Source organism: Doryrhamphus excisus, linkage group LG4, assembly GCF_037039965.1.
Source record: "Doryrhamphus excisus strain RoL-2023G ecotype Guam linkage group LG4, RoL_Dexc_Guam_v1.1, whole genome shotgun sequence".
Lineage (NCBI taxonomy): Eukaryota > Metazoa > Chordata > Actinopteri > Syngnathiformes > Syngnathidae > Doryrhamphus > Doryrhamphus excisus.
The window spans coordinates 10,097,390-10,121,929 of record NC_136360.1 but is presented as its reverse complement, the minus strand read 5'-3'; the positions used below and the strand labels follow the sequence as shown (position 1 = coordinate 10,121,929).

At 41.0% G+C, this 24,540-nt stretch overlaps 1 protein-coding gene across 1 annotated transcript; it reads left to right on the top strand.

Moving 5' to 3' along the window:
- The first annotated feature begins 695 nt into the window (after positions 1-695).
- On the top strand, positions 696-23,990 carry LOC131129952 (protein-glutamine gamma-glutamyltransferase K-like). Its single transcript, XM_058073944.2, has 15 exons — positions 696-1,123; positions 6,697-6,965; positions 7,043-7,234; positions 11,061-11,312; positions 12,631-12,749; positions 12,831-12,938; positions 13,997-14,174; positions 14,251-14,389; positions 16,420-16,612; positions 17,921-18,074; positions 18,153-18,437; positions 18,507-18,667; positions 19,117-19,253; positions 19,326-19,438; positions 23,876-23,990. The coding sequence occupies exons 2-15, from the start codon at positions 6,713-6,715 to the stop codon at positions 23,983-23,985; spliced, it is 2,394 nt and encodes a 797-aa protein (XP_057929927.2). The 5' UTR covers positions 696-1,123; positions 6,697-6,712; the 3' UTR covers positions 23,986-23,990.
- Positions 23,991-24,540: the final 550 nt, after the last annotated feature.

Sequence of the window (24,540 nt, the reverse complement as noted above, 5' to 3'; positions counted from 1 at the left end):
CATAGGTGTGCCATAACTACAAAAATATTATATGGAACCAATTAATAATCAAGAGACGTCTGTATGTACAGTGTGTTTCAAAAGTACCCTCACATTTTGTGACAATACTACAGAAAGTAAACTTGGGTATATTTTAGAGTTGTCAGTGTTCAGCTAAGATGGCACAAAGGCAGGTCCAAATTAAACAGATTTTTTTGGCGGTAACTAATTAGGCTACTTTTATTAAATGTTCCTATTGTTGCTTTAACACTGGAAGCTTATACCTGATGATCACGTTGTTGCCTATACTGTAGTTGTCACACATTGTCGCACGTTTTCAACGGTGATGCAAAACCATTTATTGTATGTCCAAAAATAACGCCCGTTATCCACACGTATATATGTACAAAAAAAAAACAACATTAAATTGTATCACTTGCCTTACCTGAAAGCTTCTTGTGTTCATGTGTGTCTCCATAATTGAATTACACGCTCTGGTATTATTTACAAATGTGTTCAGGTTTGAAAGGAATGTGAAGCTGCTATCCTGTTTATGTTATCATATTTTTCAAGGAGTAGGCTAGTGAGCAAATATCACCAATCTGCTAAAATGTGAAGTTCCACGAAAACTTTAACTTCTGTTATGTACCCTCTACCAATTGTGTCTTTACTGAGTTATCCTATCATTTGGTCGAATTTTTACAAGAACCAATTGACCTTACATTGTGGTATCCTGATCTAATTGTATAGTAGATGGACTGGCACGCCTTCCTCTCCACCCATTCTTTTACAAAGTCATTCAGGTGTTGACGTCAGGCAACGGGCCAAGAGCCAAGACCATGCACCAAGGTAAAGCATCTAATTGTTCCTGTAAAATCTTTTCAAAGTTTTCGTTTTAAGACTTGCATTTTCTGAGTATACAAGAAGCTGTGTTATCAGGAATAAGTAGTTTAGTTTTAGCCCCACTATCGAAATTCCCAACACCAGTATGTGTGGGTGTGTGCGTGCATGTGTGTGTGCGGCAAGAGGGTGTGTCCTCGGTGTGTTCCATGTATTTAAAGGAGACGTGAACATGCAACCGGTCCAAGAGAGAATAAACCACAAAGCTTCCCGGAACAGACGATTTCTTCCTTCACTGACTTGAGTGAGTGTGACTTTGCGTCTCTCTTTAAACTATGTTAACAAACAGCCTTTGATTGAGAAATGAAAAATACATACTTGTACGTTCAAAACTCCTACCACAGATTTCATGCACCATAATTCACTCAAAAGTGTTTGAATTGCCACGCTGATCAATTCACTTTCACTGATGTACATAAAATATTATATTTGCAGTATGGTGTAAACAAGTAAGTAGCATCTTTTATAGAGCAGGAGTCACAAAGTTTGAAATATAGTACCGCTGTTGCAGATCATTGAAAACATGTATCTCCTAATTTTGTCTGAAATTTGAAAGGGGCGGGAAATTAAATAAATCAATTTTGTATGCCGCTTATCCTCATTAGGGTTGCAGGGGTGACGAGTAAGCGTTTGCGCCATGCTTGAAACGGGCTTTGTGCACACTGGTATCACACTGATATTATATCTCCTCTCCGGGCACAGAGGGAGACGGCTGCATCTGCGGTTCAGAAGGCAGCGGTTGCAGCTGGAGGGACCTAGCAGAGGTGGATAAACCTGGTTTTGATTCAGGTTTTCAATTAATAATACAAGAAGACTAGATAGAAATAAATACATTGTGGAATACAAAAGGTGAGTTGTGGATACCAGCATTTTGTTCAAGTTCTGGTAAAACAAGCATATTGGCTTGAAATAAGCTATGAAAATAAATGTAAAAGTTGCTCTCACAAGAAAAAACCTTGGTGATCCCAAATTAGCCAGTAGTACATTTAAACATTTACACTGTGTGTATGTAACCGGTATTGGTATTGGCCGATTTCACTCATGGATTATCGGTATCAGCAGCATAAAATCCAGCAGAACATCCCCAGTTATCATCGACTTGATAATGCGTAATTACAACATGTATATCAAACGATACAATGTTGTTGGGTTTTTTTTTTTAGAGGGCTTTGTATTCGAAATAGGTAGGCCTCAGAAAGTAAATGCTTGTTGACATGTGAGCTCTGGGAAAGATATGATATGCTGTATGTCACAAGGGGGAGAAACAGGAGCGCATGAGTTGCTCACCTGCACTGTATGGGTTTGCCACATCAACGCTATCTTTAATGTCATCAAATTTATCAGTGAGACGTCATAATTCCCTTGTAGTCGTTGTAGTTGTCCCTAATTATCAAAAACTTCAATATATTTTGTGGTTACTAAGAAAGCAAGCCTGATAAGCACAACGAGATGCCATAGTATGTGCCATAGTGTTCCGCGTGGGTATATATCCACCCACACAGCTGGATTTTTAATGTTTATTGTAAAATGGGCCCTCTCAGAATGAAGTGAAAATGTAATCCAAGTTGGCACTTGTCTTGCTGCCAAAAATTACGAGGCGGCTACAGTGGAAGGCCTGCATGGAGCAACACTCTATATGGGCCAGATTAAAGTCTGCTGGCGGGCTTTTTTTGACCGAGAAACACGACAGACACGCCCACGATGCAGATACCACAGCTCACATGTGCAGCAGCTAATTACAAAATGTTGTCCGTGTAGTCAAACATTTTAAAATCACCTGGTGTGCAACATTCCAAGCAACCAGGCGCCTGCTGTCACACTATTGCATCACATGTGGAAAATTCCATGAATGATTATCATTTGGCAAACAAAAGCCCAGATCTCGCAGAACATGGTTTCCCTGCAGGAGGGTGGTGATGCAGCCAGGCTGCACCCTTCAACTCACTCATGACCAGTTTGCCTGCAGGCTGCTGCTTGTGCACCACTGGGATGAACAAAGCAACATTCACTCTTGGCATGTTACTCAGAGAAGCTTCCCGGGGTTTCTTGACTTGTTATGATCTCGTCATGGCTTCATTCTGCACTGCCACACAGATTGTGCGTCACTGGATGTCGTATATTTAAGTATTACGTGCTATTATTACATATATATTACATACGATGCTCCAAGTTAAAGGTGCCCTAACAAGAACTGAAAAATCCAAGAATGCCGGGGACACTTGTTGTTTTAGATTTTGTAAACCAAGCTAAGTAGATTTAGATTTGAGAAAAAGACACTTCCGTCTTGATGACATCTGGGTGACAAAGCGTATTATATTATTAATATGAACTTTTTATCCTTTCAATTTTATACATTTTAGTATTACAAATATTTCACATTTATTCACGTAAATATTTTCTCAAAATGTTATGACTTTATCCCAAAATGTTTAGACGTATGACAATTTCCCCAACCTAACTGCCCATTTATTGTTGGTTTTGTGTTTTCTCATGAAATTATGATGTGTGAAAACCCCGTAAACAATAGTGCACATATTTGTGGCCAAAAGAACTGCAGTTCCCATGATGTTTCGAGAGAGTCAAGAAAAAGTGAATTGGAGTGAAGTGGATGCTAGTATTTGAGCGGACAAATCTTAAGTTTGATCAATATCTACTGCTTCTATTCTATTCTATTAAATAACCACCTTAATAAAGGATCAGGCAAAATGATCGGACACATTTCTAGGTTAAATAAAAGGCAAATAAAGTAAAGAAACAAAAGTGTTTTTATTTTCGAAAAGTACACATAATGCCATTCTATTATGCTCATTATGTTTTAAAAATTAAATCAGTTCTTGCGGTGCGCAGTCGGTCGGTTCACTCTTTTGTTTCTTTACTTTATTTGCCTTTTATTTAACCTACAAATGTGTCAGATTATTTTGCCTGACCTTGTATTATTCTTCTTAATACCATTATTAGATTTTGAATATTTTTAGTTTGCAGTTTTACATACTTCTTTTTAACAGCGAATGAATGTGCATTGTGTTCTGCGTCCTTGTGGTGTGGTACTCGGTCGTACAGTATATGTATTTACTACTGCTACCAGTAGAGGGTGGTGTATACTCATGTGGGAGTAGGAGACTTGTCCAGCTCCCTCAGTATGTGTAGCCAGCCTCCACAGTCGGCTTGGCTAAGGGAGAACCAGCTTGTCACTCAATCTCCTTAGTGCACCACTCTTGTGTATCCTCTTTGCTAGCGATCGCAGGGTTCCATTTGCAAATGAATTAAATGTAATGTAAATGAATCTTAGGTTCATGGAGGACGAGAAGGAGGAATAAAACACTACAACAGGAACAATATGTTTTAACAAGGATATAAAAACACTACAACCTAACAGCGCCGGAACGATGGAGACACGTCAGAGTAGTCAATATGGTGTGTTGCATAATAATTTCTTGCATCCAAGAGATTGATCGTTAAAATTGAAACAAAATAATATATATTTTTTTAAATTAAGATTTATTTTATTTTTTTTAGAAACTAACACAGTTGAATTGCATGAAGCCATGAAAATATACAAATGTTTCAAGTAGGGATCAATTTTAAAATAAAAAAATATGTTATTATATTTTTCTACTTTATTCAATATTATCTTCATTTTTTTGCATCTCATATACAGTATATATACTTTGTGCTGCCAGCAAGAGTTGACGTTGTGCCAAAAGAAGAATGTGATCTTATGCACATATCTTGGCTCTTCATCAGGTTGTTTTTGTGTGAGTGCATTGATAAAGGGCCCTAGCCATTCAGCAGCAGGATGACACACTCCAGCTGCTTTGAGGTGTTTTCTTCACTGTCTGCCTGCCTGTCTGTCTGCAGCCCACTCCTTGTCTTGGTGCCATTTTCAAATGAATGCAATGCGAGTCCATTGTTGGTGTTGCTGTTTGTTTGAAGCCCTGTTGTTTGTGCCTCGACAGCAATACTTGAAACTGCACAGGGACTACAGTTGAGAATTACTCAACTGGCTGAACTGGCACATTCACAGAAATGTTTGCTCAGTAAGTGGCGGATAATTTCTCTTAGGAAGACGCAATGTGAGCACACTTGTAAATCAGAGCACACACTGACTTCCCGAAGGCTTTGTTCCACTCATCACTCAAAGTCAGCATCAATGAATCACATCTGGACATCTTTGATGGCATAAACTAAGGCGTAAAGGCAGGTGTGAGTGTACGCATCCTCCAAGGGGGGAACTGTTCTGAATTCCTGTATACTTGTCAGTGTCATGTGGAACAGAATAACTCAAAAGCAGCTCATAACAAATATGGTTTTCTCCGGGTACTCCGGTTTCCTTCCACATTCCAAAAACATGTTAGGTTAATTGGCCACTTCAAATTGTCCATATGTAGGTATGAATGTGAGTGTGAATGGTTGTTTGTCTATATGTGCCCTGCGATTGGCTGGCGACCAGTCCAGGGTGTACCCCGCCTCTCGCCCGAAGACAGCTGGGATAGGCTCCAGCACCCCCGCGACCCTGGTCGGATAAGCGGTATAGAAAATGGATGGATTTCTCTGATTGTTCTGAACTCCTGTTTCCATGATCATGTTGCATTGAGCAGAATACGTAACGAAAGAAAAAAATAAGCACAAAACTCTTAAAGTTCAATCAATGAAATTTACTTTTTGGAATTTTTGGGGAGTTCTCAACTCCTACATTTATGCCAGTGTCATCTGAGCAGAATAACAAAGGAAGATAAGGCAGGGATGTAAAAAATATTTGTGACAATACTGCTATCATAATGGTGTCGGAATTTGTTGTATGTATAATGTAGTATTTGACATAACGGGGAAAATAACAATTATAGTTCTGAATGTCAGTGTTGTAAGGAGCAGAATAACACCAAAGATTTTTCCTAGAATGAAAATGTTTTGTTACAACAATACTCTTAATAGTCCTAATATGAGTAGGAAATAAAGTTGTATTTATTGATGTATTTATTGAGGGAAAATAAGTAGTTTTTAGGGGAATACATTTGTCATTTCAACATGTGAATGTCAAAATTTCCACACGAAACAAAGAAAGAGAACTGTTAATCATATATTTGTAAAATTATCATTTTGACTTTGTCTAACTGGTGTGAATGAAGCAGGCTAACAAAGATTACATTTAAATGAAATGGTATATTATAAATGTTTTGCAAAAGAGTACAATAAAATATAACAAACAGCCAGTCAAAAAAAAACACAGCTTTTACTTTGCTTTTTAAATAAGACTCGCTTTGGGTTTAAAACCATGCTGTACAAAACAACTGTGTAAAGGCCAGAAAAGATGCATCAACAGTTCCACTATTGTCACCTAATATTTACAGAGGATTGTGAAGAGACAAAAAGCATGGCTGTAATTACCCTAATGCTGCACTCTTCATACTGCCATGAAAAGAGCTTTTGATGCTGCTTTTGTTTTGGAGCATGTTGATAATTTTCTGCAGCAGATGATTTAAGGGTATATTTACTGGGAAAGCAACAGCAGCCATTGTCTGAGGATTTCTTTGCGATCAGGAGGTGGCCTGGCTGTCAGGCAAAAAAAAAAAAAAGGATGATAGCGCTAATTAACAGTGAGTCATCAGTAATGGATGATGTTTTAATAAGATGGCTTATAGGAGCTGCTGAGCTCAGCTGCATGAACCGACGAATCAGGTCTTCCACATGATTGCACTAATTGAATGAGCTCCTTGGTCACTGTAGGTGTTGTAGCTTTTAACCATGCCGAAGCTGTTGACTTCTCCAATTAGGGCTGAGCCTGAGTGACAGGTGTCTCTACCTGGTAACTGTTTACAGATGCCCTGTCCCCAGGATGCCCGTGGAGACACGCTCGCTCGGAGACTCATCAGCCGTGGGTCGATTTCCAAGCGTCAGCCTGGCTTTGGCTGACGATGACGAGGAGGCACCTGAAGGGAAGGATAATGCCTGTTGGAGGTGGCTGCGTGGTGTCGGCCCGTGCTGCTGTCCCGAGTCGGAGAAGGATGACATCAAGGACACGCTGGTCACAGCGATGGATGATGGGGAGGCCGGGGAAAAGCCTGCGACGGAAGATAGCGAGCTCAGTGGTACCGACCTGGCATCTCCTACGTATTGTTAATTGTCTCCACCTAAACTCCCGTGTCCTCTGTGCTCCATTCCTCAGAGCTGCCCCTCAATGTGAAATCAATAGATCTGCTGAAAAGTAAAATGGCACAGAACCGCTTGGAGCACCGCACTGATCTCTACCAAAGCAACGACTGCATTGTGCGAAGGGGGCAGAAATTCCTTATGTGGATCACGCTGTCTCGGCCTTTCAACGCCAACACAGACAAACTTCACCTAGAACTGAAAACAGGTCAGTGCATCGTCCCTCTTCGCAAAACAGCCTTCAGAGGCATGTGTGGGATGTCTGTGTGCCACCACATGGCCCGTCCTTTAATCCAACAATGGCAGCTGTTAAATTGGACAGACAGAAACCTTTTTCAATGACGCCATGTGCCGCCGACAAGTTGGTGGGATTTTTTTTTGCTGGCGGTTATGTTCATTTGGCAGCCCGTGTGAGAAAAAAATAGATGTTCCGTTGCATTATTCTGTGGGAAATTGATGGAAAGCCTGAGAGAGAGAAGGGGTGGGGGGGTTGTGGTGGATTTTTTGGCTACTATTGCTATGGTAACAGCTCTGGTTGCTATGCTCCGGAGAGGAGAGCTCAGATGCTGAGCGCTCGGCCCTGCGCTGTTGCTGCGAAATCCCTTCCAGTGACAAGTCACCACCGCGCTCCCGCCACCAGCCACAGGAGCTTGAGCTTCCTGTTTACACACTATGGCAGATGTGAGACAGGAACGGAGGACAAAGACCTAGCCGCATCCTACAATTATAGCCAGCTATAGTGTCTCACAAAAATACACCCGTCACATTTCAGCAAGCCATTTTATATAATAAGTATAAAATGATAAAAAGTTGGATATTCTACTCGGCGTACAGCATGTATAGCGGATTAAATTTACTATCCACTGAAAATGAGTCATCCCCTCTTCAAAACCCTCCTCCTGGCTTGACATTGGTGTTCTCCTCTGATTGCTCAACATTTGCAATAAAAGTGACCTGTAAATATGAGATTAGATTCTACTGTAGGACCGCCCCACCATAATTATGTACGACCGACCGTAATTATGCCTCCCACTTACTGAAGATGCATTTAAAGTGTAAAATGTATAGGTAATGAAAGGTGATCCATGGACGAGTAGAAGTTACAGTAAATACTGGATAGATTTCACTTTTGCATCTCGCAGAAGCTATGGTGCCTTCAAGTGACAAATTAGTGCTTCATGACAAAACATTAAAACGTAAAAATCTTGGGTTTTTCTTTTAAACAGTGAAAGATGGATGCTGTACATCCTGTATTTACCTGTATTATCACATATTTAGAATGGTAAATAATGGTGTATGCAACAGTAAAGCCGTGACATTATGAGCAGACTCCTAATGAGGCTCGTTATTCTTTTGTTAGGATAAAAAAACCCAAACGAGGGACCACTTTTCCGCTGTCCCAGCCTGTTTGATGTTAAACCACAAAGAGTCATCCAGCTGGCAGCTTACGCTAGTTTGCAGGCGTCGCTGCACTGCTGATATCTGTGCACTGCAAAAAAAGCGTGCAGCAGGATGCTCAAGCACACAGCCAGTTTTGAAACAATAATGTATACATTTTCAACATTTGAATGAAAGTCAGTGATTTGAGCTGATCAAGATAACTTTGTGGTTGGCGCAATCTGCGAGAGGCAGGCCATGGGCTATAATTTTCAAGATGCGGCGCCGTCTGAAAGCATGCAAATGGCGGCACGCTCAGACAATTTTGCTATTCCCCACAATGTCACCTGTTGCGGGATTGAAGGCGAGCCTGATGAATGGCAACTAAGGTCCTGTGCATTCTGGTTGACTTGCAGAGATGGTATGTAATGCCTGCTGCAGGCACATTAAAGTGGGAAAAGACTTTATTGCTGTACTGTATTACTCTTAATCATTACAATCAAATGGCTGCATCCCCCAGTGTGCTAAGATAAATTCAGCAATATGGATATGCATTCATGTCACTATGAATGAGTCGAGCAGTCTGCTCTAAGTGTATAGTGGCACATTTAATATATGTTATATATTGCCATTTTAAAGGCCTCCTACTAAACATGAGAAAAATCAATCATCTCTCTCACTTCTTTCTTCCACTTTTCAGAGAAGAGGTGCTGAAACGATTGATTTTGTATTTGTATTTTATTTGAAGGTGCATACAAGTGGAATACAATGGAATACATCACATAATTCAATTCACAGTTCCACGTATCCAAAAGGAGTAGGAAGAAGCAAAGCTTATTTAATCCTAATCTTGCAGTACATTTATTCACTTCCTGTATTCCATCCATCCATTTTCTTGCAGCTTATCCTCACTAGGATTGCGGGGGCACATGCTGGAGCCTATCCGAGCTGACATCCCAGACGGCGGCGGTTAAACAGAATTGTTTAGTTGGGATGGCAGTAGTATGCCGAAAATGTTTTATTAAGTGAATAAGAAACACAAAAAGCTGTGTTGCCATTTGAGCTTCCTAAAGCTTTTTGTAACGGTGTAAATTGTAGCATCAAGGCCAGACAACACGCATTCAATACCCTATTGTGTTACTTTGTCAATTGTTGAAAAATCCAACATCTTTAACCACAGTTATACATATTAATGTGTCCAACCCCTGTTTAATACCGACAGAAACAACACTGGTTACGTTTACATGCAGTCAAATCACACTATCATTACCGGAACGGTTGTGCACCACCTGAATATTCTCATGTTCTGGTTTTTAAAAACCTGGATATTAGCCCTGGGTTAGTACTTTGCTAACCTGAATATCAGGTCATGTATATGCCTATAGTGATGATGTAACCACGGTGTGCACCAGACGATGTTGGTGGAACTGAATGAGTTTCACTGAGTGAGTTTCTGCCTTCTTGCTTCTCAATGAGAAGTGCAGATTGTGATTTTATGCAAAGCATCAAGTTGTTAACTAACGTTATCGTTTCAGACATCTAACGCAGCGCCACTTGTGGAACTGGTTGGCAAATTACTGCCCGTGGAAAGATTGCTTTTTAGAGTGTTGCTGCAGCTGAGATCAAATAATGTGTGTGTATGAGAGAGAGAGAGACAGAGAGAGAGAGACACACACTCAGGACATGGTGTTTATATATGTTAATACTAGGGGTGCTCCGATCGATCTGCCACAGATCGGTATCGGGTGATATCAGCGCAATCGGACGGTATCTTGCTTTAAAACATCGATCCCCTCAAACTGCAGCATTCAGAACAAGCATGTCTGCCGTGTGTGGGACTTCCAGTCTTACATAATGAGGGACTTTTACTACAGGAAGAACTCATCGATTTCACTAATGGATTATCAGGATCGGTATCGGCAGCATAAAATCCTGATGGGAACATCCATCCATTTTCTATACCGCTTATCCTCACCAGGGTCGCGAGCATGCTGGAGCCTATCCCAGCTGACTTCGAGCGAGAGGCCAATCCAATCACAGGGCACATATAGACAACAAGAACAACCATTCACGCTCACATTCACATTCAGGAGGAATGCCCCTCAGTTTGCTGTTCAGCACGGCAAGCGACCACCTTAAATAATAAATAAATAAACATCCATGCGAAAAGTGTTTGACTGACAGTGTCAATCAAAAGTGACTAGCGAGCCTTATCTTTGCAAACGCTGAATCTTTTAGACCAGCATGTGTGTGACGGCGCTTGTCAAAATGTTTTTTTGATGCACTTTTATGTGCAGACATCATAACTGCTTCTCACAGAGACACGGTTCCACTACTGTGTGCGTGTTACTGCATTAATGAGGCCACTACACTAGCCTCTATTGGCGGGGGTCCCGTTTTATGATGGGGGGAGGAGGGGGGGTTGGCCGAGGAAGTAATGGCTGGTCCCTGCTACTATTAGAATGCATTGCTTATACTATGTATGCTTATATGTCGTTAGGGCAACACATTGTAGTGTTCTTGTCCAAACATAGCCAGTGAGGTCGGAATGCAGGTGTGTCTTCAAGCAAATAAATCCACTTTTTCTGATGCACATGCTCTTCTCTCAGGCGTAGCAAGACTTGTTCATGCTGCATGTCTCCCTTTACCGCCCTCAGGGCCTCTGCCAACAGTGTCAAAGGGAACTCACATCATCATCCCCCTGGTGGATGTGCCGCAGGATAACTGCTGGCAGGCCGTTGTGGTGGAGCGGGATGGCGCAAGGATGAAGCTGTCGATCAGCTCCCCCGCCACTGCCGTTGTCGGTCGCTATCGCCTCCAGGTGGAAACAAAATACCCGAGTGGCCAGGCCATTTCTGCACATGAGCCCGTTAATGACATCCATCTTCTGTTCAATCCCTGGTGTGAAGGTAAAAACAAAATATGCTGACCAAATCCCAACTCATCATCGCTGTCCAGTTGTTTTGGTTTCTAGCAAGTACTCAGGACACCAAATATGCTGACTGACACCTGTTGCTGTTAGCGCTTTGTCCAGGGGCACATTATTGTCAGCCCTTAGTGGCTTAGTAGCATGCTGATTTTCTTAATTGGCACCCCCCTCCCCAATGTACACTACAAATTTGCACAACATGATTATTGTTATTATTGGATAAAGTCTATGAGGATGCAGCTCAGCTAAAAATGCTCATCTGTTATGAAGTTTTTACATTTGCTATGGGTTCTTAAACATGAGTCACAGTAAGTGTATATGATGAAAATGGCTTTTAAAAACACACTAATCTGATCTTTTATACATAAAGTATGCAATATCAGATGCAAAATTTATTTTAGGGCACAAAATTGCAGAAAATAGCTGCACAGGAACCAAGTGGTTAGCACGCAGGCCACACAACTTTTCACTTATAGCTCCGGACTGAGCACAAACTAAGAAGGAACAGGACAGTTGCATGCATAAATATAATTCATTATCTACGTATATTGCACAACATACTTTAAAAAAGGTCACACAATTAGACTCATATCTTGCACTATTATGCTTTTTTCCACTTTTCTTACCTATAAATGTAGTTAGAATGTTGTATTGTCGTGTTAAACGATGCCAAAGTTTCACATAATGAGGTTTGTGCTTATCTGTGTACCATTACCAAGTTTTTTTTAAACACTGGTAGTCCCGCAAAACACATGACACTAACACTAAAATGCTAAAGGTACTTACCATTGAGAGACATCTTGAAGTAACCTCTTTTCTTGACAAACTTCGGACTGTTCAGTCAGATTCTGGAAGAACTACAACGCTTTCTGTGCTGGTTATTGTGTGTACCTGCTCTATAGGAGTTCACAACTCAATGCAAAAGGCCGAAAATGAGCATAATAGGTCCCCTTTAAGCTCCAGCTGAGGAAGAACATGACAACTGCATATATAAGCCTGTATGAAATAACATTAAAGACTGCACTAAATGAATATGGTCACAGACTTGTGTGTTTGTAAAACTGCCTACCTCTGAAAATGTATAAATGTAACTAAAATTAAAAAGTATAATTGTGTTAGCATGAATACATCAAATATGAAGTGAGCTAATTAATACAGTCCCACACATTACACACTGATATGTTGGTGTGTTTTTAACCTGAATATATGAAATGACACATTTACTGTATGGGTTGTATTAATGTATTTTGTGGCTGCCAATATGGATGTTATACGTATTGTACGCGCCATTGTACCAGGTGACGCAGTGTTCATGGACGCTGAAGAGGAGAGGAAGGAGTATGTCCTCAACGAGGTTGGACGCATCTACTACGGCACCCGGGACCAGATTGGAGTCCGCACATGGAACTATGGACAGGTGAGCGTGTCTGTCGTGTCATCATTGAAAGGAAAGCAGAGAGTCATTTGCTGCTTTTGTTATTTATTTTTTTGCTTTCAGTTTGATGAAGGGATACTGGCTGCATGCCTCTTCGTTTTGGAGAAGAGTGGGACTCCTCCATCTGGGTGGGGTGACCCTGTTAATGTGGTGCGAGTTGTGTCAGCCATGGTGAGACAACACCAAGTTCTGTGGTTTTGCTTGATGGTAGCCATGTTTTCCAACCAGTCATGCTCAAATTGTACGCATATGTGCTTTTTTGTTCGTTTATGGGGGTCAAACATTGGGATTTAATGACAGCGCCACCATGGAGAGGACACATTTTAACACTTTTGTGTGCAAGCGGTTCAAGACAGGAAGAGTTAGCAAAGTGTGATCCAATTTTGTAAAAATAAAATAATTTAATAATGAAATTGAGAAATTACTAGATATTTCAGGCATCCCTCCTCACATTGCGGTTTGAATTCTGCTTCACTCTTTTTATGTTTTGTCACTAATATATTTATTAACTCACATGCTAGCGTTTTTTTTCAACCTCACTGCCAAAAACATATTTATGCGTTTTTGTACACATCTTTATACTGAGTTTTTTTTTTCTTGACAAAAAGACTAAGAAATTTAGAAAAATAAATATTGCACAAAGGGCTGCCGGATTCTACTGAAGGAGAAGCACAAAGAGGTGATGATACAACTCCACAATAGAAAATAGCATGTTTGGTGCAGTTTTAAGCCAAAAAATGGCCACAAGGTGGCAGAAGTCCATGTTAATAACATAGACTTTTTCTATACTCAAACTACGAAAATATTCCATTCTACATATTCCGTTATACATTTGCTTGTACATTTCATAAATAAGTAATGCTACTTGGCATTTTGTTCTCCCCGTGCATGCGTGGGTTTTTTCCGGGTACTCCGGTTTCCTCCCACATTCCAAAAACATGCTAGGTTAATTGGCGACTCCAGATTGTCCATAGGTATGAATGTGAGTGTGAATGGTTGTTTGTCTATATGTGCCCTGTGATTGGATTGGATTGTGTGTACCCCGCCTCTCGCCTGAAGACAGCTGGGATAGGCTCCAGCACCCCCCGCGACCCTCGTGAGGAAAAGCGGTAGAAAATGAATGAATGAATTTATTGGCCTATATTGGATTGGTTTTAGCATCTTTAATCCATAAAGTGTATCTAAGTGGCCCCCTGCATCCTTTTAATTAACCTCCCGTTGTCTATTAGATCAACTCTCGTGATGACCAGGGTGTTGTGGAGGGAAACTGGTCAGGAAACTATTCGCAAGGAACATGTCCCACAGTTTGGAGCGGAAGTGTGGAAATATTGAGGGAATACCACAAAAACAGCGGCATCCCTGTTAAGTACGGCCAGTGTTGGATCTTTGCTGGAATCGTCACAACAGGTAAACGTGCCTTTACTCATGTTTATGACACAAAGTTTACTTTTGGTCCAATGGTAAATGTCCAACTGTCTCACAGTTTTGAGGTGTTTGGGCATTCCCAGTCGTACTGTGACTAACTTCAGCTCAGCCCATGACACCGACGTCTCCTTGACAACAGATGTGTACCTGGATGAGAACCTGGAACCCATAGCTCATCTGAATGCTGACTCTGTCTGGTGTGTGCACACATCATCCCTGTCATGCTGTGTCCAGTAATACACTTTTTACTCATCATGACACACCGCTTTATTGATGTGGAAACAGATGTTTCTTATCACTGTGTGATAAAGAAAAACACCATCACATATAGGGTTCACCATTGGAAGGATAACGTTCATTCATCATGAAATATTTCAAGTGACTTCTGTCACCAGATGGGACTGAAATCAAGGCTGAATTGTGAGGTCTGGATACAGAAAAAAAAAAAATCTAATAATTACTATTTGATTAATCCCCGGCTGCACGGTGGAGAGTGGTTAGCGCACAGGCCACACAGCTACGAGACCTGGGTTCAGGCATGGATTAAGGCGTGGGTTTGCTCCGGGTACTCCGGTTTCCTCCCACATTCCAAAAACATGCTAGGTTAATTGGCGACTCCAAATTGTCCATAGGTATGAATGTGAGTGTGAATGGTTGTTTGTCTATATGTGCCCTGTGATTGGCTGCCGACCAGTCCAGGGTGTACCTTGTCTCTCGCCCGAGAGCAGCTGGGATAGGCTCCAGCACCCCTGTTACCCTTGTGAGGATTAGCGGTAGAAAATGAATGAACAAAAGATTTCTCATTTGGAAAAAAAATGTGGGGGGCAGCACAACGGTCTAGTGGTTAGCGCGCAGACCTCACAGCTAGGAGACCAGGGTTTAATTCCACTCTAGGCCATCTCTGTGTGGAGTTTTCTCCGGGTACTCCGGTTTCCTCCCACATTCCAAAAACATGCTAGGTTAATTGGCAACTCCAAATTGTCCATTTGTCTTTATGAATGTGAGTGTGAATGGTTGTTTGTCTATATGTGCCCTGTGATTGGCTGGTGACCAGTCCAGGGTGTACCCCGCCTCTCGCCCGAAGACAGCTGGGATAGGCTCCAGCACCCCCGCGACCCTTGTGAGGAAAAAGCGGTAGAAAATGAAATGAATGAATGAATGTCTGGTGGGCACTCGACCTGAGACAATAATAATTTAATTAACAAGTGTATTGCCAGGTGCATGCGTTTTCCTCGTCTCCTGCCTCCAAACAGGCAGGAAGAGGTTTCATTTTGTGCATTGCTGTTAGCACTTTGGAGCATTTGTTCCATAGAACCACGACATGAACAGAATCAGCCCATCTTTATTACAATGCTCTGAAAACATGGACACCAATGGAAACCATTTGGGCATCCAAATAAGTGCAGAAGAACCCGGCCAGGAAAATGGAAAATGAAACTGTTGTTGTTTGAGTCAGTTAGCAGGCAACACGGTTCCACCCCGGCCTCGAACTTAATCCAGCACCAACACCAAAGTTTGCTACAGCGAAAAAGGGGTCACGTCATGAAAGCGTCAACTTCTAAAGCAAGTGTTTGAACGCCTTCTCTCGAAAGTGGAGCAATCAAGTGAGGGAGATGATAAATTTTTCTCATGTTTTGTGCTCATAAGCCAGTTCAAGGGACACATATTACTGCGAGAACATCAATAAAACATCACTTTTGCCCAACAGGGGACCTTTAAACATACTATTTATATGTCAGTTATGTATCAGTAATTGTATTGTACTGTCTCTCCCTCGCCACTGTTTTATAACAAGTTTATAACAGCTTTACTCCACTGACCGCCACTACATCTGTTTATGCCCCTCTAATATACCATATTTCAATCTTCCTTAATCCTCAGAAAAAGTAGAAATTGTGTCACTTGAACCAAGTCATGTAAATCTGGGGGCCTGCAGCAGCTTCCTGTCACAGCCTTTTGTGGTTACATTAGATGAAAATAAACACGAAATTTGGCTGCAGATAAAAAGAGAGATGGCAACAAGCTGTGTCCCATGTGAAAAAAACTGAGAGCAGCCAACGAGAGAGAAGCTTCAGATCACCTGATAAAGGTTTGACTGTTTGCCATTGATGCATTTGGCAGATGAAGTAACGTGTGTTCAGCAACAGATTAACCAAAAATAAACATCCTACACGAGTAATTGATGTGCATTTATTAACTATCAATTCTGGTTTTATTTTCCTTCCAGGAACTTCCACGTGTGGAATGACTGCTGGATGGCTCGCCACGATTTGCCTCCAGGTATGGGAGGATGGCAAGCGCTGGACGCCACGCCTCAGGAGACCAGCCAGGGCACCTTCCGCTGTGGCCCTGCCTCCCTCGCTGCCATCCGCAACGGTCAGGTCTTCCTCAAGCATGACTCACCGTTCGTTTTTGCAGAGGTCAGAGCACAAATATGGGATAGAATTATCTTGAACTTGTATTCATTTTTGGCAGTATCCCTAATGAAATGGAGTGTTAGCGCTGATAATGTTGTCATGCAGGGTGCTTGTGTGCTATTTAAGAACATTCATTCATTCATTTTCTACCGCTTATCCTCACGAGGGTCGCGGGGGGTGCTGGAGCCTATCCCAGCTGTCTTTGGGCGAGAGGCGGGGTACAACCTGGCCAGCCAATCACAGGGCACATATAGACAAACAACCATTCACACTCACATTCATACCTATGGACAATTTGGAGTCACCAATTAACCTAGCATGTTTTTGGAATGTGGGAGGAAACCGGAGTACCCGGAGAAAACCCACGCATGCACGGGGAAAACATGCAAACTCCACACAGATATGGCCGAGGGTGGAATTGAACCCTGGTCTCCTAACTGTGAGGTCTGTGCGCTAACCACTAGACTGCCGTGCCTCCCTATTTAAGAACATTTTTCTTAAATATTTAAACAATGCTAATAAAATTGCATTATTTTTCCTTACACTGTAGTATGAGTTCATTCTTTTAAAAATTTTAAAATCTTTATGATGAATTGTCTGTTCTATTTGTTTTTACTGCTGCTGTTAATTTAGCGACTATTTAAAATGTTCTTCTCGTAATTATGATTTTGTTACTTTAGTCTTGTAACAACCTATTTACCTCCAAATTTACTTCATTCATTCGTTTTTTTATGTTTCTCATATTACAACTTAAAAAAATATAACATATATATATATATTTCTTATTTTAACTTTACGCTACTTTCTCTGAGATTACAACTTTTTTCTCTTAATATTGATCGCCACAGATCAATATGAAATAGCGACGGGTGGCTTACACTAAAGGACAGGCGCTAAAGTGCTAAAACATCACATTACATACAGAATGCTAGCACGCTAAAAGATCAGAAAGATTAGTTCTATGTACAGAAAGAGCTAACTAGTAGCTATTTTCACTTTGGGAGTAACCCAACAAAGTGGAACGTTAAAATTTGCCTTCAGCTAGCATGCTAACAGCAAGCATGGTTAACATAGGAACATTTCTTGGTGCTGAAGTCAGAAAACTCCACATGAAATGCCAAATTCTAGTGTGTATGCTGTCACATAAGAACTAGAGGTAAAGTGTCTGAGTCCACCTATGAAGTTGATAAGTGTGTAACCTACAGGAGTTTGCTGTTCACAGTGTGGCTGCGTGTCCTGTGTATTAACATGGAGCCATATGGCGGCTGTCAAAAGTGACACTTTGCATTTGTCTCCCCTGCCGCTCCTCAGGTGAATAGCGATAAAATCTACTGGCAGAGGAACCTGGATGGGACTTTTTCGAAAATCCACAGTGAGAAAAAGATTGTGGGTCACCTCATCAGCACCAAGGCTGTAGGCTCTGATGAGCGCAGTGATATCACGCATCTTTACAAACACCCTGAAGGTATCATCAAGCATAGACTTTAAGTAAATATCTAAGCCTCTGGTTATAAAGATGTTTTTTTGTTGGGGTTTTTGTCAGGCACAGAGGCTGAGCGCATCGCTGTGGAGACGGCGTGTCGGTATGGCTCCAAGTCGGAGGCGTATTCCTCTCCCACTGCGGAGGATGTCGCCATCGCGGTGGCCATGGACGGTGATGGTCCACAAATGGGGAAGGATGCAACATTGACTATCACGTTGCGAAACAGCAGCGCGGAGCATCGCCATATCCTCATGCACAGCCAGGTGGCGGTGATGTACTACACCGGAGTCCACAAGGCCACTGTCAAGACGGACCACACCGACCTGGACCTGCTCCCCACTGAGGGTGAGTTGTTGTTTCGAAAACAAATCAGCACAGTTTTCATTTCAATAAGGTGTCATCTTTTTTCTTTAGTCAAGGTTTTGGAGTGGATGCTTGAGTACAAAGACTATAAGGACCAGCTGGTAGACCAGGCTGCCCTCATGCTGACGTTATCGGGCCGGGTCAGGGAGACCCAGCAGGTCCTGGCCACTCAGTTCAGTTTCCGACTCAGGACACCAGACCTCCTCTTAAAAGTGAGCAAAACATCACAGGGGTGGCTTTCATTCATTCATTCATTCATTTTCTGCCGCTTTTCCTCACGAGGGTCGCGGGGATGCTGGAGCCTATCCCAGCTGTCTTCGGGCGAGAGGCGGGGTACACCCTGGACTGGTCGCCAGCCAATCACAGGGCACATATAGACAAACAACCATTCACACTCACATTCATAAAGACAAATGGACTATTTGCAATCACCAATTAACCTAGCATGTTTTTGGAATGTGGGAGGAAACCGGAGTACCCGGAGAAAACCCACGCATGCAGAGGGGGAACATGCAAACTCCACACAGAGATGGCCGAGGGTGGAATTGAACCCTGGTCTCCTAGCTGTGAGGTCTGCGTGCTAACCACTCGACCGCCGTGCCGCCCGGGTGGCTTTCAATAGTTTTTTTAAAAAAATGACTAATATTATTCTCTCGCACAGCCCATCGGGAGGGCCGTTGTCGGGGAAAAAATGGCGGTGGAGATCTCCTTCACCAACCCTCTTCCGCAAGTGCTGACGTCGGTCATATTCCACGTGGAGGGTCTGGGCCTGGAAACGGCTCACAAGATTCATTATGGGTGAGCAGAGAATGATCCCTACTTTTTCCTTGTTTTGTCCGTCTGTTAGTCATTCTCTGTCCCTCCCTTCAGCAATGTAGGCAGCCGGGCCGCCGTGTCTCTGACAGAGCACTTTGTCCCCACCCTGGCCGGGCAGAGGAAATTACTGGCATCGCTTCACTGCCAGCAGCTCACGCAAGTTCACGGTGTGACGGACATCACCGTGCATGGAAAAACCTATGGTGCTCTATAGGGAATGACGATTTTTCCTGTAATAAGGAAACACTATTTAAAGGTTGACATTGGATACCAAGAGAGGAAAAAAAACCCTAGGGAAATGTACGGTTTGACCTCGGAACAGACTGAAAGTATAAGCTGGAGTCACACTCCAAATAATTAAAAGGTGCAACCGCTTGTCCTTGACAAGTTTAGTTTCAGTATGGTTAGATGAATTTTTTTATGTCTAGTAGAAGGTTGTGTGATCTGCAATTAGATTGCAATCAAGCATAAACCATGACATCACAGTCTATTAACACCCCCCTCCAAAATCTCTCTCATGGCTTGACATTCCATAAAACATATCTTAGTTTTTAATGCATTATTTCCTGTGTCCACAACTAGCTCACAGGGCGTAAAACCCACCTTCACCAATTTTGGATCGACATTTGCAATAAAAGTGTTGTTGCACAGTACGTGCTCAACCCACCCTGACGCAGAGCCTCAAAAGGTCCACGGCCGCGTCAGTAGGAATATTGTACGGACAATGCAGGAACATAAACATAGCATAAGACTACAGCGGTGTCCCAACACTTTTATACTCCGCAACTCACATCAAAACTAAGGCTGAGCGTTTTATTGTTTTGAGTCGTAACAGCAGCTAACTGCTTTTTGCACTTAAGAATGTTAAAGACTTTTCCGCTTGGTTAAACATGTGAGTGTTTTTCTTGTTTTTACATCTGAAGGCTTAATGTATTGTTAGAATTGTACAATAAAAAAAGTGTAGAGAAACAATCTAATTTGCACAAGTGGCCATTATGAATTTGCATGTAATCTTAATGGACACTGTAGGAGAGAGGAATAACATTGTGAGAGACGAAAACAAATATAACAACAAATATAAATACGACAAAATCATGTTCTTCTGATGCTTCTTTATGTGGTTTGGTCGGCATTAGGCCGGTACCAGATTCTGATGGTATAGTCTACTGAACCAAGCAACTCATGTCACAAGACACATACAGTATTTTCTTAGTAAGAAAAATGCAATCAATCACTGGCTCAGTCAATGGCTCAAGAAGGTCACAACATAAATAATAAAAAGAAACTCATACTGTTACGTTATTATTTTTTGGCATGGTGAATGTGCAGGTCACCACTTGTAAACTTGTCAAGTGTTTTTGAAGCTGTGACTTTTTAATACCGTGGTATACTTTGAAAACACTAACTCTCGTGTACTGCCATGGTCTTTAACGAGAGCACACACGTCTATACCTTTTTTTTAAAGAGAATATCTGATGACTCCTGATCCCTCCTGCTACATCTTCTTGTTTTCTGGCAGACCCAGGTAGTTAGGAAGTTAACAAACTCAGTGACGCACAGTTCTATTACAATGTTTTTATGACTCTATTTGCAAACAGAGAAAAACCAGGGCTGTGAAATGATTAACAATTTAATCAAATTAATCACAGCTTTCAAATTAATTAGTCACGATTAATCACCATTTGCAACTATGAGTGAAATGGAATTTACTGTATTTTATGAACAAAAAGATAATTGACAGGACACAATTATACATATGTGTATGTATAAACATCTCCAAATAAATTGAATTCAAGCAAAAACTTACCATATACAGTATGTCTGAATATCTATTACTAGTCTATTACACTAGTCTGTTTACTAGTAGAACAACACCTGATACACACTTACAGTATCTGTTCTATTACGAGCCATGGAGTTGCATTCAAAGACACAAATTTAAGATGAATTCACATGTTTTGATTGTAGATGTATTTTTGGATCAAACTTAAATGCATAAAATTGTGCTTCCGTAAGTTGATTTTGTTTGTATTTCTTTTAGACCTCACATACTCGCATAATAAACACATTATTGGGATTTTCGGATTGTCCATGAATGCATCTCACGGTCTCCAGTGACAAAGAGGAAGTTCCATTCCGAGAAGGACTTGTGATGTGTCCAGGAGTTGGAAATACATATCATGTATTGGAATTGGAAGTGTTTGGCGTCAGACTCTACACTTTGCTTCCGTCTGCCGTCAAAACTGATGTGTGGCTTGACATGATACGAATGATAATTAATCAATAAATTGGTGTAAATATTTTAATGTAAGTAATTACATAAATGAATTACAGCCTCGCTTTACAATAAGGTACACATAAATACACTACTTCCTGAGGAAGGCACATACATTTACAGTACTGAGGAACTAATGATGAACTAATTTGTAGGTTTGTCCCTCATTAATTGGTGTATTTTTAAGTACTTTATTGTAAAGTTTTAATGATGGACTAGAACTAGTTCAATCCACTGTAGACATTTGGGTAATGAACAAAAGTTCTGAATGTACTTTTTGGCCACATGTGAGGCTCTTAATGGTGAACACAGGCGAAGTTGAGTAGATAGGAGGCGAGTTACGAGTGGTGGAAAAGAGCCAAAGAAAAAGTGCTGTCTGACCTTGATGATGTTTTGCCTTGGTTGCATTCTATTCCACTCCTTTTCGAGCACCTTGTATACTATATATGTATCTCATGTCTTGACTGGATACCCTCCATTAATGAGGGTCGCATGCAGCCTTTTTTTTGCTGATGATAACTTGACAAATTGTGGTGGGCAACCACCAGAAGACTTCCAATGTCAAGTGGAAGCAATTCAGTTCACCCTGCCAATTGTTGAAACTTTAATTACTACAATACATCAGCGTGTAAGATGGAGTTGACTGGCTTTTATGCTATACAAATATGTGTGTGTGTGTGTATGTATATGACTGGAGATGATATATGTATGTGTGCATTCTTTTTATAGCAAAACTAGATGATAAATTATTTTCAGGGTGAGAGTGATTAAGTAAATGAATGGGCTTTTCTTTTGTATTTTTTTTATATTACATACAAAATGTAATTATATTTTGAGTGTCTTTGTGGTTATTAAAATGGAACAGGACATGTGAACAATATTACATGCCAAGAATTTGGTCATAATTATTAGAAGTCAATATCCTGAGCTCGCATATACTATTTCTCTTGTTTAATAATAATAATAATAATAAACTTTAATAAGCCATTACTCAGATAATAAGAAAAAAATGATTCCTTCTTTAAGACACGATGCTGAAATGGCACCAAATTGTGAGAATGACCGATGTCTGTCTTAAATATACTCCCTCTGAATACCACATCCAATTTCTGTGTTCGACCTCGTCTTCTTGTAACCTTTTGAGTTTATTCATTAACGTTCCTCCTGTGCTTGAGTCCTGCCACTTGTGCTCGGCTGGTGTAGCGGCGGCGGCGACACATTTCCCAGGAATATTCCTGGGAAATGTCAAAGCAGATGAAGCGCTAATGTGTGGCACGCTGTGTGTGACATGCTGATTAGGAAGCAAGTGTGGACACTTCATGTTTCACATCATCAATTTCAATATTCAATATTTTTTCCTCCCTTTGACACAGAACATTTCCATTTGTTACGCAACATGAATATCATATAATAGAATAGAATAGAATTTTCCAATAGGTTCTTTCACACTATTATGGTAGAAAATGTTTTTTAGTAAAGTGGTGCTTGTGCAGTGAAACCTTGGTTAGCGTCATGTCAGTATGACTCTAACCAAAGCCGACAAGAACTGAATTGATTTTTCCCATACAAAATAATATAAAAAAATCTAAACACAAATATATTTATATACTTTTACAATGATATACATGCAGTAAACAATTCAAATGAACATTTAAGGTTACTTTTACCTTCACTGAAGACATGATTTTTGATGTGACAGTTTTAAAAGACACTATGTTGCAACAAGACACTTTTGTGTTTTATTTCTTGAATTCAATAGTCTTTCTCACCTCAATAACCCAAAATGAGGCCACCAAAAGTTTCAAATACCAGCATTTTGATAATGAAAGATTGAATTAAAGAAGTAACTCACGACAAAGAGGAAGCTGGGTTCCATGTAGAAGGTAAAAGCAACCTTAAATGTTAAAAGCTAGCTTCATTGTAGGAAACTGAGGACGTTTTGTGATAACAATACATTGAGAACACATTTGAATGTACTTAAACTGAGGTAAAACACGCTAATCAAGGTTCCGCTGTATTTCAGATTGTGACATTCACCAAGTTTAGCTTTTTACTGCTTTGTCATTTTGGTGAGTCTTATGCTAATTAGCCACACGTTTCATGCAAGTCCAGGCTGCTGAGTACAAGTGTGCATGTAAGGTGACACCAATCAGTACATGTCCTTATCGTTTCCTTTGACATGTGCATGACAGTTTACGAAGGGTAAAATATTTTGATATGATGAAAGGTTTGACCCTGGAACAGATCGTCTCCATAATAACTGATCCCTATAGTGGAAAACAACCTGGATATGGACCGACCTCATGCTACATTATCCTCAACTTTCCAGGTTCCATTGTGATACTGCTATTCTGTGCTGTGATGAATGGAGCGCATTTCCTTCTTTCCCGCTTTGTGCTCAGCAGATGTCCTCCCTGCAGACGGCACAGGAGGACTTGAGACAGGTTCTTATTTTATTTTTTTATTAAGGCTTTATGAAGGCTTTTTTTTTGCTGTGACATGTCAGATGTAAAAGTAAGCCAATTAAATTATGACACAGTCTCCTGTCTTTGTGCCGCAGCAGCATTTTGTCTACGAAATTGGAGACGGCAGCAATAAGTGAGGAGGAACATTACTCCTCAAGCCAAGGTGACGACAAATTCTCACACGAGAGAGTCATCAAGCTTTGGCTGAAAGACACGGTGAGTCACAGTTATAGGTGTCCACACACACACACACGCATTAAAAAAAACCCAAACATTTGTGGTATTTTGTATTGAATAAGAAAGAACATTTATCTTCAATGTTTTTTCTTGGTGATGAACTGGTTTTCATTTGGGTTTTCTTGATACCACATTGTTCACAGTCTAGTTTTTCATTTACAATGTGAAATTGTCTTCAATGTTAAGGGATGTATGAGCTGAAAGCCTGGATGTAAGCTAGTCCTAATACAGATGCTTTAAAAGAGAGCCTCCTTCGCTGAAAACCGGCTTTCCACTTAACCTACCTCGCTAA

Bases quoted from the DNA above. Each gene is read 5' to 3' on its own strand.
- LOC131129952 (XM_058073944.2), top strand. From the start codon at position 6,713: ATGCCCGTGGAGACACGCTCGCTCGGAGACTCATCAGCCGTGGGTCGA. The intron at 6,966-7,042 runs GTACCGACCTGG...TCCATTCCTCAG, and splicing joins GGAAGATAGCGAGCTCAGTG to AGCTGCCCCTCAATGTGAAA. The intron at 11,313-12,630 runs GTAAAAACAAAA...CCATTGTACCAG, and splicing joins GTTCAATCCCTGGTGTGAAG to GTGACGCAGTGTTCATGGAC.